At 38.0% G+C, this 15,143-nt stretch overlaps 1 protein-coding gene across 2 annotated transcripts in view; it reads right to left on the minus strand.

Moving 5' to 3' along the window:
- Positions 1 to 15,143, minus strand: part of LOC138739581 (uncharacterized) — a 36,484-nt gene that overhangs the window by 6,723 nt on the left and 14,618 nt on the right. Inside the window, exons 4-7 of one of the 2 annotated variants that reach the window (XM_069891913.1) lie at positions 13,928 to 13,958; positions 9,339 to 9,379; positions 8,900 to 8,965; positions 3,930 to 3,982 (exon numbers count right to left, since the gene is read on the minus strand). In XM_069891913.1, coding sequence (XP_069748014.1) covers positions 3,930 to 3,982; positions 8,900 to 8,965; positions 9,339 to 9,379; positions 13,928 to 13,958 — 191 coding nt within the window. Of the gene's footprint in view, positions 1 to 3,929; positions 3,983 to 8,899; positions 8,966 to 9,338; positions 9,380 to 13,927; positions 13,959 to 15,143 lie in introns of those variants that run through there. The other variant, XM_069891914.1, reaches the window with a different exon arrangement.

Below are 15,143 nucleotides of genomic sequence, written 5' to 3' on the forward strand. Positions count from 1 at the left end.
CTGGGAAAAGAACTGTCCTTGAATCTGGTGGTGCATCATCTCGCACTAATGAACCTTTTTCCCGACAGGAAGAGAGAGAAGTATGTTGCGGCCATGATGGAATGAGTCCTTTACAATGTTGGCTACTTTTTCCAAAGCCACGAGAACTATTGATGAAGATGGGGAGAGGATTTTGCGTTAATGGTCTGAGCTGCATTCACAGCTCTTGGTGCTCCCAGAACTCCTTCCCCAAAAGCACTGTCAGAAAACCTTCTTTAGAAGGAGAGCAACAATTAAAAATCCTTCTTACCACCACCATCTTAATGACAATTAGGGATGAATGCTAACATTGCAAAAAAAACTTGATCATGAGAAAAGCATTAAATAAAAATTAATTTTTAAAAAAAATCACTTTAGTGAAGGAAGTTCCTTCTTGCTTTGCACGAGCTTCAAGGCTGTATTTCCATTCTAAATTACTCAGCCACTCAAGTCAATGGTTCTCAACCTTTTTCTTTCCACTCACATACCACCTTAAGTAATTCCTGACTAGCCACTGAGCACCTAGAACATCCTATGGCACAGGTGCTCGAGAATTGCTCTATAGAGTACAGGTGCTCAAAGGATTAGTTAGTGCAGTGGTTCCCAACTTTTACTTTCCACTCACATACACTTTAAGTATTCCCTATGCCATAAGTGTTCTGTGATTAGTAAGGGATTGCTTAAGGTGGTACGTGAGTAGGAAGGGAAGGTTGAGAATCACTGCTCTAGACCCAATTATTACTGAACTATTTTGTTTGAGAAAAATTGTCATTGGCCCATTCCCATTGGAGTTGTGAAACCGTGCACATAACGAGTCAATTTGGAATGATTACAACAGTGGCTTTCAAACAATGGCTCCGAGCTAGGGCACTCTGCCATTGAAAAGGAGGCCCAGGCAATTGTGGAAGCAGTCTGCCACTGGCGCCATGACCTGGCCGGCAGGAGATTCACGCTCATCACAGACCAGCGTGCTGTGGCGTTCATGTTTAACACTACCCACAAGAGCAAGATCAAGAACGACAAGATCCTGCGCTGGAGAGTCGAGCTGGGAACCTACACCTATGACATCCAGTACCGCCACGGGAAGTTTAATGACTCCCCTGATGCCCTCTCTCAAACCTGCACGTCTATGCATGACGACAGGTTGCAGGCATTGCATGAGTCCCTCTGCCACCCGGGCGTCACCCGGTTGTACCATTTCGTTAAGTCCAGAAATCTGCCATACATCAGGGACGTCAGGGACATGACTGAGGTCTGTCGGGTCTGTGCGGAGTGTAAACCCCACTTCTTCCCCTCTCCAGGCCCATGTTGTAAAGGCTACTCGGCCTTTCGAGCGTCTCGACATGGACTTCAAAGGGCCCCTGCCTTCCACGAACTGAAACATCTACTTCCTCACGGTAGTAGACGAGTATTCACGCTTCCATTTCACCATCCCTGGTCCGGACACCTCCACGGCCACCGTTATCAGGGCCTTGGGGCAGATTTTCACCATGTTTGGCTACCCCGCCTTCATCCACAGCGACCAGTTTCATGAGCGACGAGCTGCACCAGTACCTGATGGCGAGGTGCATTGCGACCAGTTGCACGACAAGCTATAACCCAAGAGGCAATGGACAAGAGGAACATGAGAATGGGGTGGTCTGGAAGGCAGTCCTCCAGGCTCTCGGGTCAAAAGGGTGGGCCATTGAGTACTGGCAGGACGCCCTGCCCGAGGCGCTCCATGCCATTCGGTCACTGCTGTGCACAGCTACCAACGAGACCCCTCATGAACATCTGTTCTTATTTCCCAGGAGGTTGGCGACTGGAATGTCACTCCCAGCACGGCTCACATCCCCGGGACTGGTGCTTCTGCGTAAGCCCTGGTGGAGCAGGTTTTCCTCCTTCATGCAAACCATAACTACGCCTACGTTAGGTTTGGCAGTGGCAGAGAGGAAACGGTCTCAACCAGGGACCTGGCACCAGCAGGAGCATCCACCACACCACGCCACCCTCCAAACCAGGATGACGCTGACCGGGCATACACCCCCTTCCCCATGCAGCTATGGGGCACGCAGGGCCTCCTTGACCACCAGCGGCCCGCTTCAGCCTTAGGAGACGAACCAGCCCCCCCCCACCCATCCAATACGACCTGCATACATCAACCCTGGCCACCCTTCCATGTGGCACCACACCAGCCACACAGACCCCTGCCGCCAGCCCCCCCCCCCACTTCCCCTCTGACCATGACCAGGAACCAGTCCTACGACGGTCATAGAGACCCCAGTGGCCGCCGAATCGTCTCAACCTGTAAACTTGTATGTACATAGTGGGTCCGATTCCTTGTTACTGCCCCCCTCCCCCCCAGGACAATTTTAAAGAAGGGGGTGAAATGTGGTGGTACACCACCGGCCTACTGAAGGGGGAAACCTCTGTACCTGCAGGAGTGTAAGGGGACAGGACAACACCTGGCCGGCTGTCAATCAGTCGGGTGTCAATCACCCTCCGGGATATAAGCCTGCACCGGCCTCCCGAGGCCTCTCTCAGAGTTGCTGCAGCCACAGCCAGGCTGGCCCTGTGGAATTCTTTGTGGATTAAAGCCTGTTGCACAGTCTTTATCTTTGTGTGTGTCTGATTCTGGCCAACAGTGCACCACAGCTGGTGTCAATCACCCTCCGGGATATAAGCCTGCACCGGCCTCCCGAGGCCTCTCTCAGAGTTGCTGCAGCCACAGCCAGGCTGGCCCTGTGGAATTCTTTGTGGATTAAAGCCTGTTGCACAGTCTTTATCTTTGTGTGTGTCTGATTCTGGCCAACAGTGCACCACAGCTGGTTTGATTATTTCCATTTCTTTGCATTGTCATGTCCAGCTATTTCTTGTGCGTTAGCTTTACTCAATGCCTATACCAGATCCCATGTAGATAACATCCTTAGAAACTCCTTTCCACCAAGTTAATAACTTCAAAAGATCAGTGCACTGATGTGAATAACGCAGAAGAAATCCATGTTGACACTTCAATTTGTGTTTGTTCCGTCACCAAGTTCTTCTCTTCCTGACATTGGATTTCATAACAGATGTTATAAATTAGTAGTTTTTCCAGTTGCTTCCATGTCATGTCATGATCCAGATTTTTTTCCCCTTTGTACATTGTCTCTTTCCAGATGAGTGATTTTTTTTTACAATTGCAGTTGTTGAAGAATTTAAAGACCAATAACATTAAAATAGTAATTGAAAAAACATATAGAACTGCAATGTGCATATTCCAAAGCAAACATAATATATGAGCCTTTCTTTGAGGCAACCAAGTTAAATCACTTAATTATGGTGTGGATATTATTATTGTAAATGCTTTCGTATTTCATATAACTCTGTAGTGGAGAGAGTAGAGAGCACCAAGTTCCTTGGAGTCCACTCAACTTGTGACCTAACGTGGCCACACATCTCCTCATTTGTCAGGAAAGTGCAACACGACTCACTTCCTGAGATGACTGAAGCAGGCAAGACTACCTTCTATAGAAGCTCTATCGAGAGCATCCTGACCGGCTGCATCACAGTGTGGTCTGGTTGCTGCAGAGAAATGGATCGGAGGTCAATCCACAGGGCCATAAAAGTGGCAGAGAGGATCACTGGGATCTCACCTCCAATCCTCTCCCCCCGTTGATGTGATCTACCAGGATCACTGTCTGATGAGGGTGTACAAAATCACTAAGGAACTCCACCACCCCACACACAGCATCTTTCAGGTACTCCTATCAGGAAAGAAATATAAGAGTATCGGAGCCAGCACCACCAGGCTGAGGAACAGCTTATTTCCAAGGACTGGAGAACACTTTCTTTGGGCTGTGCATATGAAATCATATGACAATAAACTTGACTTCTTTTATATTCTAATTTCCAACAGGTTTACTGCACAAATAAAGGGAAAAGTACCTGACCTCGATTGCAGTCTTATTTTCATCTTCATTCTTGTGGAGTTCCTCCATTTCTCCTGGAGAGTCAAAAAGTAATCCACAATTAATAAAATCACATGCATTTGTGCAGTAATTCATATTCATTTTAGCAGGCCTACAAGTTCTTAAGATAAATCCTGCTGCTTATTTATGCAGTTTGGAAAGTAGACTGTCTTGTGAAATTAAATATTTTTATGAAGCTATTGTGCAAGATGCAGTTATGATTGAAAAGAATGGTATTACATGCTCCTGTTTTCAGTTGATTTTGTTTTTGAGTGGGACTGTCACTTTAAGAGAACAAATCAAGCTGGCAGCCCTGCAAGATATGGGAGAGTGACTGTGAGCTGGCCGTCTGAGGACAGCATGTACTGTACTAAATTCAATACTTTTTAAGAGAAGCAAGGCAGTGTCCCTAGATCACAGGTGCAGAAACCATGTGACCAGCATGTTGAAGACATAGTGCACTGTTTGCTCAGGGGCCATTTTAATGAGATAGCACGTGGAGAAGCATCCTTTGAAGGGATATTGTACTGAAGAGCCTTGATAGACAATTTGTCTGATTTCTCCGTGTGAAAGGGAATGAGTATACCACTCTGTGACCAAAAGGGAAGGTCACTTTGAATGACTGACCCACGAAAGGGTTCTGGAAGCAGAAGAAATACTGCGATTCGGCTGACCCAAGAAAGGGATTCTGGAAGCTTTGTGAAAATCACTTCCTTAATGACCCCTATGCAAAGAGAAGGGAAGTTTGGATTGCCACTCATCGAAAAAGGATATTTCTCTGGAAACATCTTGACAAGGATTTTGTGACTTTATAAACAGAGTGTCACCCCAGTCTCTCCCACCTACTTCGTGAACATCTTTGCCTCCATTTAAAGACTAAATGTCAACATTGAACTTTGAACTGCCTTTTAAGAATAGTGCCTGAGCTGTAGTATATTCGCGCATGGTTGGGATTAAGTAGATAATTTTAGATAAATGGATAAGGTGTTATATTATTGTTAATTTATAATTTAAAATATTCTTTTAAATATAGCATGGTCTGGGATAATTTCTATTGCTGCTGTCTGGTACATAACAAAATTGTGCACTAAATTGGGAGCCAAGTGATTGATTAATTTTCAATTTGATTGATTGATTAAATTTTTTTAAACCAAATAAAACACTTGTGTATGGAATGATAGCAGCGACGGACATTGAGAAGTTTGTGGGTTTGCCCAGCCTTGCAGATTTGCAGGGAGCAAAAAAGAGTGAGTTCTTGACTATTGCACAAAAGTTGGAACTTGCGGTGGTCAAACAATCGATGGAAAAGTCAGAGATCCAGGAAATTTAGGGTGACTATTGTGTAATAAAAGGGAAGTTTGGAGAGGAGGAGGTAAAACAATTTCTCCAGCGTGAATCCCGTATGCAGAAATCATCAGTGGAACACATTGAATTCTGAAAACTTAGATATGCAGAGAGTCAAAGGAGATTTGAAAACGAGGAAGCTGAGAGACAAAGGCAGTTTGAGTTAGAAAAATTTTGATTAGAGAAACTTTGAGATGGAGAGAGGTAAAGAGATTTGAGGAGAAACAAAAGCAGTTTGAGCTGTAATTAGAAAAACTTAGAAGGGAGAAAGCCGAGAGGCAAAGACAGTTTGAAAAAGAAATGGAAACTGGGCAGGAATCTGCTGAATTAGTGGATAGGTACACTTTAACCAACAGGCTAAGTTTGTACCAAGTGGAGTCTTTCAGAGGGTTAAATTTGTGCCAAGTAAAACCTTTCAGAGGAATAATGTGGAATATCCACGAAAGTTAGAAAACAAATTAGGAAATGACTTTGCAGAGGGTAAAGTTGTCCCTACGGTAAGGTTGACTGCCAACCCAGTAATTGAGGAAACAATGACAGATTTGGATCTATATTCAGCCTGTGTGGTGATGTGAGCTATGTCTAAAATGCTTGCCAGTGCAGACAATTTGGACCAGACTTCTGGTGGTAAATCCTAGAGAAGGGACTTCTCGTTGTCCCGAATAGAGTTTATAGTGGGTTAGAACAGAGATCATGATCTTGCTAAGACGAAAGGAAAGTCACTCTCTCTGAGGAGAAAATTAAGAAAGTGCCGGTTGGATATTATTTTAAGAAATGGATGAAGAATTATTTCTTTTCCCAACAAATACTAATCCCCTTAGTTCAAAATTTTCAGACCCGTATGAGATAGAGTCAAAGGTGAATGAAGTTAACTATGTAGTTACAACACCTGATGGGAGACGTAAAATGCAGAGTTGCCATGTCAATGTGTTAAAACCTTATTTTGAGAACTTGGCTGGCACCAAGAAACAGCCTTCACCGGAGGGACCCTGAGATGGCACAAGCTGACTCTTGTGAGGGTCATTTCAAACAAAACATTGTCTCCAGTTCATCTATCCAATTTGGATATTTTGCAAAATTTGAATGCTAAGTTAGCTCATCTTCAGTGCCAGGAAAAGGAACAAATGAAAAAGCTATTTGTAAAATTTAGGAACTTGTTTTCAGATATGACTAAGAGAACTCCAATAGTTAGCCATGATGTTGATGTTGGAGATGCCAACCCAATTAAACAATATCCCTAACGAATGTACACGGAAAAGCGCAAACTGGTAGATCAAGAGATTGAATAAATGTTAAGGGATTATTAGATGTTCCACCTCAGAAGTTCATTGCTAGAAGGGCCATTTTGCTGAGATGGAAAGAAGCTGTCCATCCCATTCATGGTTGTCAGATGTGATGGCATGTCTGGCCATAGAAAAAAAAAATGTGTTTTACCACTGCAATGGATCTTAACTTTCTTTCTCTTTGGGGTCCTTTTCTTAACTCCTTTCAAAATATGTAGATTAACTATCTCTGCTTTTTTTTAACAATCCCATAGTTATTATTAGTAGTGTACTCCTTAACTTGGCCAACAAGTTTGATTCTTAGTTTAGGAATATATGTTCTTTTTAACTTTTTTCCATTTAGTAACATGGGTTCATATATACTTTGTTCATTGTTATTTGCTTCTTGTAACTTGATATTAATTTACTTTATTATTACCATTAAAACCCTAATTTGGCTAAAAATGAATTTGGCCATGCTACTGTGACTTATCTTTGGTATGTAGTTGGTCAAGGCAAGTTGGCACCTGTCCAGGCAAAAATTCAGACTATTTCTGAGTTTCCCATTCCCACGGCTAAGAGAGCTATTAGGAGATTTTTGGGAATGTTAAGGTATTACAGAAAGGGTTGTAAAAATTTTGCTGATATAGCCCTTCCTTTGATAAACCTTTTGACAAAGGGTGAAAATATTAATTGGACACCACTTTGTCAGGAAGCACTTGATAAACTGAAAGCCATTTTATGTCACCAGCCAGTGGTTAAGTTACCTGAGTTTGAGAAGCCATTTTCTTTAGCAGTAGATGCTAGTAATGAAGCTGCAGGAGCAGTGCCATTACAAAGGAATGATTGCAATGATGTTGACCATCCAGTGGCTTACTTCTCCAAGAAATTCAATAAACATCAGAAGAATTATTCATCTATGAAGAAATAATTATTGTCCCTTGTCCTGGCTTTGCAGCATTTCGTGGTTGCATCTGCACAGCTCAAGGACCACTTATTGTGTATACCAATCACAATCCCTTAGTGTTCTTGAGTAAAATGAAAAACAAAAATATAAAATTGTTAAACTGGAGTTTAATTCAACAGGAATATGATTTAATGATAACTCATATTCATGGCAATGATAATGTAATTGCTAATTGCCTTTCAAGATGTTAAAAGTTTGCAACATTACTGAAAAATATTATATTTGTCAAAATTATGTCATATAAATAGTGAATGTATTATTTCAAGCATTTTAGGTGGCAGTTAAAATTTTGCTCTTGCAGCTCAAAATTTTCTTTGTTGGTGGGGGTGTGGCTTGGGTATTCAACACATACATACATAAGTATATTCATGCATAGTTGGGGGTTAAGTAGATAATTTTAGCTAAATTAGATAAAGTGTTATATTATTGTTAATTAATAATTAAAAATATTATTTTAAATATAACACTCTGGGCTAATTTCTATTGCTGCTGTCTGGTATGTGCTAATAGAAAAATTAGAAGATCATTTAAAAATTACTATTACCTTGTGTGGATTATAGAGTGAAGTTATTTGAGCTAAGAAGTACCCACATGCTGATATGACTTGGTAAAATTAGAAGATCATATTTTAACTATTGCAAAGGGAATCACACCTCAGGGTTTGGTGAAACCCATAATTAGTAATATATCAATTGCACAATTGAAAACGTAAATATGTGTGATCTCAGATACTCACTCTAATCTTACCAGTAGAAGATTATAACAAAGTATGTGATACCATTGCAGATAGCAAAATGCTTTATTTTCTTCCTCTCTCAAGGACAATGAGTAATGGTTGTGCAAGGACATGTTTTTCTCTACTATTTCATTCATCTCAAAATTTCACATGAGTTAGACCTTGAATGCAATCGGCTGTTTGCTGACGGTGATAAATCATTGGATATTGGTTAAAGAGAAATACTATGTAAGGTGATAGACTGAGTGAAACAAATGTTTTTACTCCCACTCCCTAGTTTTAACATCATAACTAATTTTAGCACCGGTCCCCTTCTTGGAAAACGGCAACAGATTAAGCACATTATAGAGACCCATTTTCTATAACTCTCAGAAATGGCCCAAATAAATATTCTAAAAGAGACATTTACTTTGCATGGTTTGTTTCACATTAAGGCACATTGTTACAGGAATGTATGAATAATACATCTTTTTGCCATCCTCGAGATGTTAGGACCCAAAGAAAACTGAAAACGCGAGCATGAAAATGGAATTAAGTGTTACATTTTAGGGGAGGCCATCAAAGAAGTTGGAGGTTAATGTCATTAATGAGTCACATCACAGAGTCAATTTTCTTTAGGAATAAGACCACTTATCATTAATACCATCAGCAGGTTCCTTTGTGCCGTCATCATTGTTCTCTGACTTCATCAGAACAGGATCTTGAGTTTCTTAAAAAAAACAATTAAGATTTGTGAAAATCTGAATAAATTAGAAGAGCTCATTATTGTGTATATACATAGATGTGGAGCACAGCAAAGTCTGCAAAATTTGGAATGTAGATTTGAAGAATACATCTTACGGCATTAAATGTTGCAGGGGTTAAAGTTAAGCAATTTCCTTACACTCAAAAATAAAGCATAAACAGTGTCATGTTACAAAGCCTGATTTCGAAGAAACAAGTGGGGGGTTGTAAGTAAATAACACGTATGTTAAATTGAGATGCAGCTGGCACGAAGGCTCAAGGAAGGAAAATAAGAAAAGTATTTATAGATGCAAGCCAGTCCCAAGCATGGAAGAAAAATATGTTTTGTTCTTCCTTACCAGGTACCTCTGAACTTGGGATATCATCATTATTTGGATCACTGCAACAGCAATTTGTGGAGATGAGAATTTGGCCAAATATAAAGAATTATAAAACTACATCACCTTTTAGCTAATATTTAAATGCTAAAATTTGCAGTGGGAACAGTTCTAATGGTTACTTGAAGATAGTCTCCAGGCCTGAGTTTGCAGTCAGTTTAATTAGCATGAAGCAGAGGAGCAAGTGGTCATTAGACATTTATGACACCAGCCAGCACATTTTACCAAAGACTTTTTAAAATAATTTTATTTAATATAAAACCAGTTAATAAATATATCACAATATTTCAAACTTAATCCAAATACATGTGGTATTTTATATATAAAAAAGGTTTAAAAAAATCCTCTAAATCCCCCTCCCACACCCTCCCCCAACCCTCTACAAACTAAAAAAAAACAAAAAAGAAAGTCAAGGAAACCACAACAGGAGCACTTAACTTTCCAATATTTTTAAACTTACATATATATATATATATATATATATGCAGAGACCAATAGGAGAAAGGGAATGTTTGAGATTCATTTAAATTTTAGTACCAACAGTTTGTAAATATGGGCTCCATATTTCACAAAATACATGATTTTTATCTCTTAAATTGTAAGTACTTTTCTCAAGTGGAATACAACTCCGAACTTCTGCATGCCATCTATCCATTCCCAAATAAATATCCGACTTCCAAGTTGTAGCAATATATTTTCTAGCTATTGCCAAAACGATTTGAACAAATTTTACTTGATACATATTCAATTTTAATTTAGGTTTAATCTCCCCATAAAAATAACATTGGATCCTGTGGGAATCTAACTCCAGTTATTTGTTCTAATAAATTACCCAAATCAAGCCAAAAAGTTTTCATTGTGGAACCCTGCCAAGTCGAATGCAAAAAAAATACCAACTTCTTGTCTACATCTAAAACATAAATCTGAATAAATATTCAAATTGTGTAACTTTTGTGATGTTAAGTATAACTGATGAATAAAATTAAATTGAACTTACTGATATCTCACATTTATTGTACTTTTCATTATCTATATATTTATATTCATCTATTTACTTGTTTAAATCTACCTCCCATTTATTATATATGAACACCCTCTTTTCAAGCCTTCTTTTGTAATCATTTACACATCTCTGAAATAAATTTCTTTACATCCCTATTATTTAATAATAGTTCTACTTCTGTCTCCAGAGGTAATACTAAATCTTGACCAAAAATTTCACAAAATCTCATAACTTGATAATAACAAAATTTTGTATTTTCCAATATGGTAAAAAATTTCCTTCATTCTACTGAAAGTAATAAATTTCCCAGCTTCAAAACAATCTTTAATTTTCTTATTACCACAATTTTGTCAAATATTTAAAAATTTATTTTCCATAGAGAATAGAATGTCTATTTTGAAATAAAGATGTTCTTCCAGACATTAAACCTCTTCCTCCAATCTCTTTATCAATTTTATTCCAAAGTTCAGTTAAATGTTTCATTATGCGTGTTTCTTTATTTGCTATTAACAATCTTTTGTTCCATTTACAAATAAAATGTTGTGGATTAGTTTCTCCAATTTTATTAAGTTTTGTATATACTCATGTTGGAACATTATTTAACTCATACATTACATTAATAAATCTCAACTGTGCTGCTTTATAATAATTCATTAAGCCTTGTAAATCATATTTCCATGACAATTTCACCAAAGAGACACTAGTCATTTTCCTTTCCATAAAAGTATTGTAACACAAACATTTAATTCCATTAAAAAAATTTGAGGAATTGAAATTGGAATCAATTGAAATAAATATTGTATTCAAGGGAAAAAAATATTCATCTTAACACAATTTACTCTACCCATCAAATAGGTAACATATTCCATTTTTCCAAATCTTCTTTAATTTCCTTTAATAAAATAAATGATTTGTTTTTTGTCAAATCTGATTGCAAATGAATACCTAAATATTTTATTCCAAAATCTTGAAATCTAGATTCAATTACTTCCTTACATTTCTGATAATCTCCATTAACTAAAGATATTATCTCACTCTTTTCCCAATTTATATTATATCCCAATATATCTCTATATTCTTTTATTCTAATTTTAAGTTGTTGCAAAGAATTTAAAGAACCTGTTATATAAATCAAAACATAATCTGCAAATAAATTTATTTTATATTCTTGTTCTACCTAATCACCCACAATCTTTGAAGCTCGTTTTATTATTTCAGCTCACAATTCTATTGCTAAAACAAATAAAGCTGGTGATAATGGACAACCTTGATCCCGTTAATTCAAAAGGATTACTTTGTAGATCTTTTTTTCTCATTTACCTATGTCCTGTTGTAATTGATTTGTCTCCTTTATATATTCCTTTTTAATTTTAGCTGAGTAACTTATTATTTTACCTCTTATATATACTTTTAATGATCCCAAATAGTACATTTATTATCTATTGAATTAAAATTAACTTCTAAAAATAATTGAATTTGCTTTCTTATAAAATCACAAAAATCTACTCTTTTTAATAATGCAGTATTAAACCTCCATCTATAGAGCATATTTCCTTGCTCTGAAGTTGAACATATCAATAAAAGTGGTGAATGATCAGAAAGTATTCTTGCTTTATCGTCAATTTTAGAAATCCTTCCTTGTAACTGTGCTGATAATTTATAAAATATCTATTCTCCAAAAAGAATCATATCTATGCAAATAAAAAGAATAGTCTCTTTTTTTAGGATTCAACTTTTGCCAAATATCAACTAAATTTAATTGCTTCATAAAATTTAATATAGCTGTTGTCGCTTTAGTTCTTATTACTGGTTTATCCAATAATGGATCAAGACAATTAATATCTCCTCCTATTAAAACAATTTCCTGCACTTCTGCTAAAAGTAAAAAAAAACATTCTTTATAAAATCTTCATAATCTACATTTGGTGCATTAATATTCATAAGTGTATACATTTTGGAATATATCTGACAATTAATCAGAACAGATCTCCCCACAGGATATATTGTAGAATCAAAAATTTTTACTGGCAATGTTTTTTAATTAATCTAGTCACCCCTCTTGCTTGACAATTAAAAAATGAAGTGATAACTTGGCCCACCCAATCCCTTTTTAATTGAGATTGTTCTTTTTCTGTGAAATGAATTTCTTGTAAAAATGCAATTATCAACTTTCATCTTTTTCATATAACTTAATGTTTTCCTTTTAATTGTATTATTTACCCCGTGAACATTAAAACTAAAAAATTTATTTATTTTTATCATCTGTTATCCCAAATCAAAATCTCTTCCACTCCTGTTCTCCTAGATGTGTCTTCACCTACACCCTGTACATTTGTAACAAAACTTCCCTATTAAATTCCAACCCATTTGCAATAAAGACCAATATACATTTGCCTTCTTTACTACTTGTTGGACCTGTCTTCTAACTTTTTGTGATTCATGCATTAAAACACTTACATCCCTTTACTCAATTGTCATCTCTCTCCTTTAGAAAATAATCTGACTTTTGATGCCTCTTATCAAAGTGAGTAATCTCACGCTTGTGCATGTTACACTATTGCTAGCCAGGTTTTTATCCTATAACTCTTATCTAATCCCATTGCAGAATCACAATGTCCTCATCACATCATGCCCTTCCATATATTTTCATATCATTTAGCAAATTTGGTAAACTTACATTTTATTCCCTTCTCCAGATGACACTAAAATTGGTGGTGTTGTGAACAGTGAAAAAGGTTGTCCAAGATGAAAACGGAATCTTCATTGACTGGGTAAATGAACAGAGGAATGGCGGATGGAGCTTAATTCAGATGTGCAAGGTGTTGGATTTTGACAAGTTAAATGAAGAAACCACATGCACAGTAAATTATTGGACCCTGGAGAATGTTGGAGCACAGAGAGACATTGGGGTACAAGTCTGAAAGTGGCAACATAGTGGTGGTGAAGAAGGAATTTGGCTTGCTTGCCATCATGGTCAGGACACTTAATACAGGAGTTGGGATGTCATGTTACAACTGTATCAGACTTTGGTAAAGCCACATTTGGAGTATTGTGTACAGTTCTGGTCACCAAACCTATCGGAAAGGTATCATTAAGGGTGCATAAAAGATTCACAGGGATGTCACCAGGCCTGGAGGGCTTGATTTATAAGCAGAAGCCAGATAGGCAAGGGTGTTTTCTCAGTGGAGCATTGGAAATCATGAGGGGCATGGTCAGCCTTTTCCTCAGGTCGGGAAAGTCTTTCATTAGAATTCATAAGTTTAAGGTGAGGAGAAAGATTTAAAAGGAATCTGAGGAACATTTTTTCCACGCAGAAGCTGGTGTGTAATGGAAGCTGCCAGAGAATATACTCCCTCCAATACCTTGAGCTATTAATGTATCCTCTATGGGGAGTGAAGATGTACCGACCCTAAATATCTTCCCTACACACCTTTTGAATTTATATTACAGCATCTAACTGATCCTACAATAACGGATATCCTTACAGAACCTGTTCTCCCTATTCAGAATATGGATGTATGTAAGAAAATTCCACTTAAGATTATACCTTGTGTTACGTTCCACATCATGGGTTCCAACTGTTTAAAAACACAAATAAAACATTATATATCAGGCATCACTTTCATGCTCTTCTGTAATTTTGTCATGCAAGATATTTGTTGAGTTATATACGTACTTCTATCATTGTTTTACAACTGCTCTCAAAAAGTTAAAGCAGCAAAATAGCACATTTAAACAATTGTTTGCAACTCCCTGAGCTTTAGCATAGCTATAGAAAAGAATAAAAGCAGACAAAACAGGAAAGTGCTTAATTGGGGAAGGGCTAATTATGATGGAATGAGGCAGGAACTTGTGAGAGTGCATTGGAAACAGATGTTTAATGGAGAAAGCACAGAATGAATGTGAAAGAAATTTAGGGACCACTTGTACTGGGTTCAGGATAGGTTTGTGCCGTTTGGACAAGGAAAAGATGGTAAGAAAAGGGAACTATAGTTGACAAAACAGGTGAGGCAGCTCGTCAAGAGGAAGAAGGAAGCATATATTAGATTTAGGAAGCTGGAAACAGGAAGAGCTCATGAGAAGTATATGGTAGCCAGGAAAGAGCTTAATAAACACTCTAAATATTTAAGGTGTTCTGTGAACACCATCTTGTGTTCAGTACCGCCAGTCACTGAACCGGTGCGGACTCGAAAGGCCAACATGGCCTGTTTCCACTCCGTAAATGGTTATATGGTTATAAAGGACTTAGGAGAGCTTCAAGGGGACATGTGAAGGCCTTAGTTTGTAAGATTAAGAACCCCAAAGTGTTCTATGTGTCTGTTAAGAAGGTGGGACTGCTAAAGGATAAAAGAGTCAACATGTGCCTGGAGGTGGAAAAGGTTGGGGAGCTCCTAAATGAATACTTTTCTTCAGTATTAACAAGAGAAAAGGACCTTCAACGAGCCTGTGTGCTGGACAATGTGGAGATAAAGGAAGAGGAAGTGTAAGATCTTCTTAAAAACATCAAGAGTGGGCCCTGAAGCAATATACCCCAGGATGCTGTGGGAAGTAAGGGAAGAGATAGCTGAAGCAGTAGCTATGATCTTTGAGTCTTTTTTGGCTGCATGGGAGGTTCCAGGGGATTGGACAATGGCAAATGTAGTCTCCTTGTTTAAAAAAAGTAGTAGAATCCTGGTAATTATAGACCGGTGAGTCTTTTGTCAGTGGTGTGCCATCTATTGGAGAGGATTCTTAAGGATAGGATCTATGAGCATTTGGAGGAG

The sequence above is a fragment of the Narcine bancroftii genome, chromosome 7 (assembly GCF_036971445.1).
Source record: "Narcine bancroftii isolate sNarBan1 chromosome 7, sNarBan1.hap1, whole genome shotgun sequence".
Classification (NCBI taxonomy): domain Eukaryota; kingdom Metazoa; phylum Chordata; class Chondrichthyes; order Torpediniformes; family Narcinidae; genus Narcine; species Narcine bancroftii.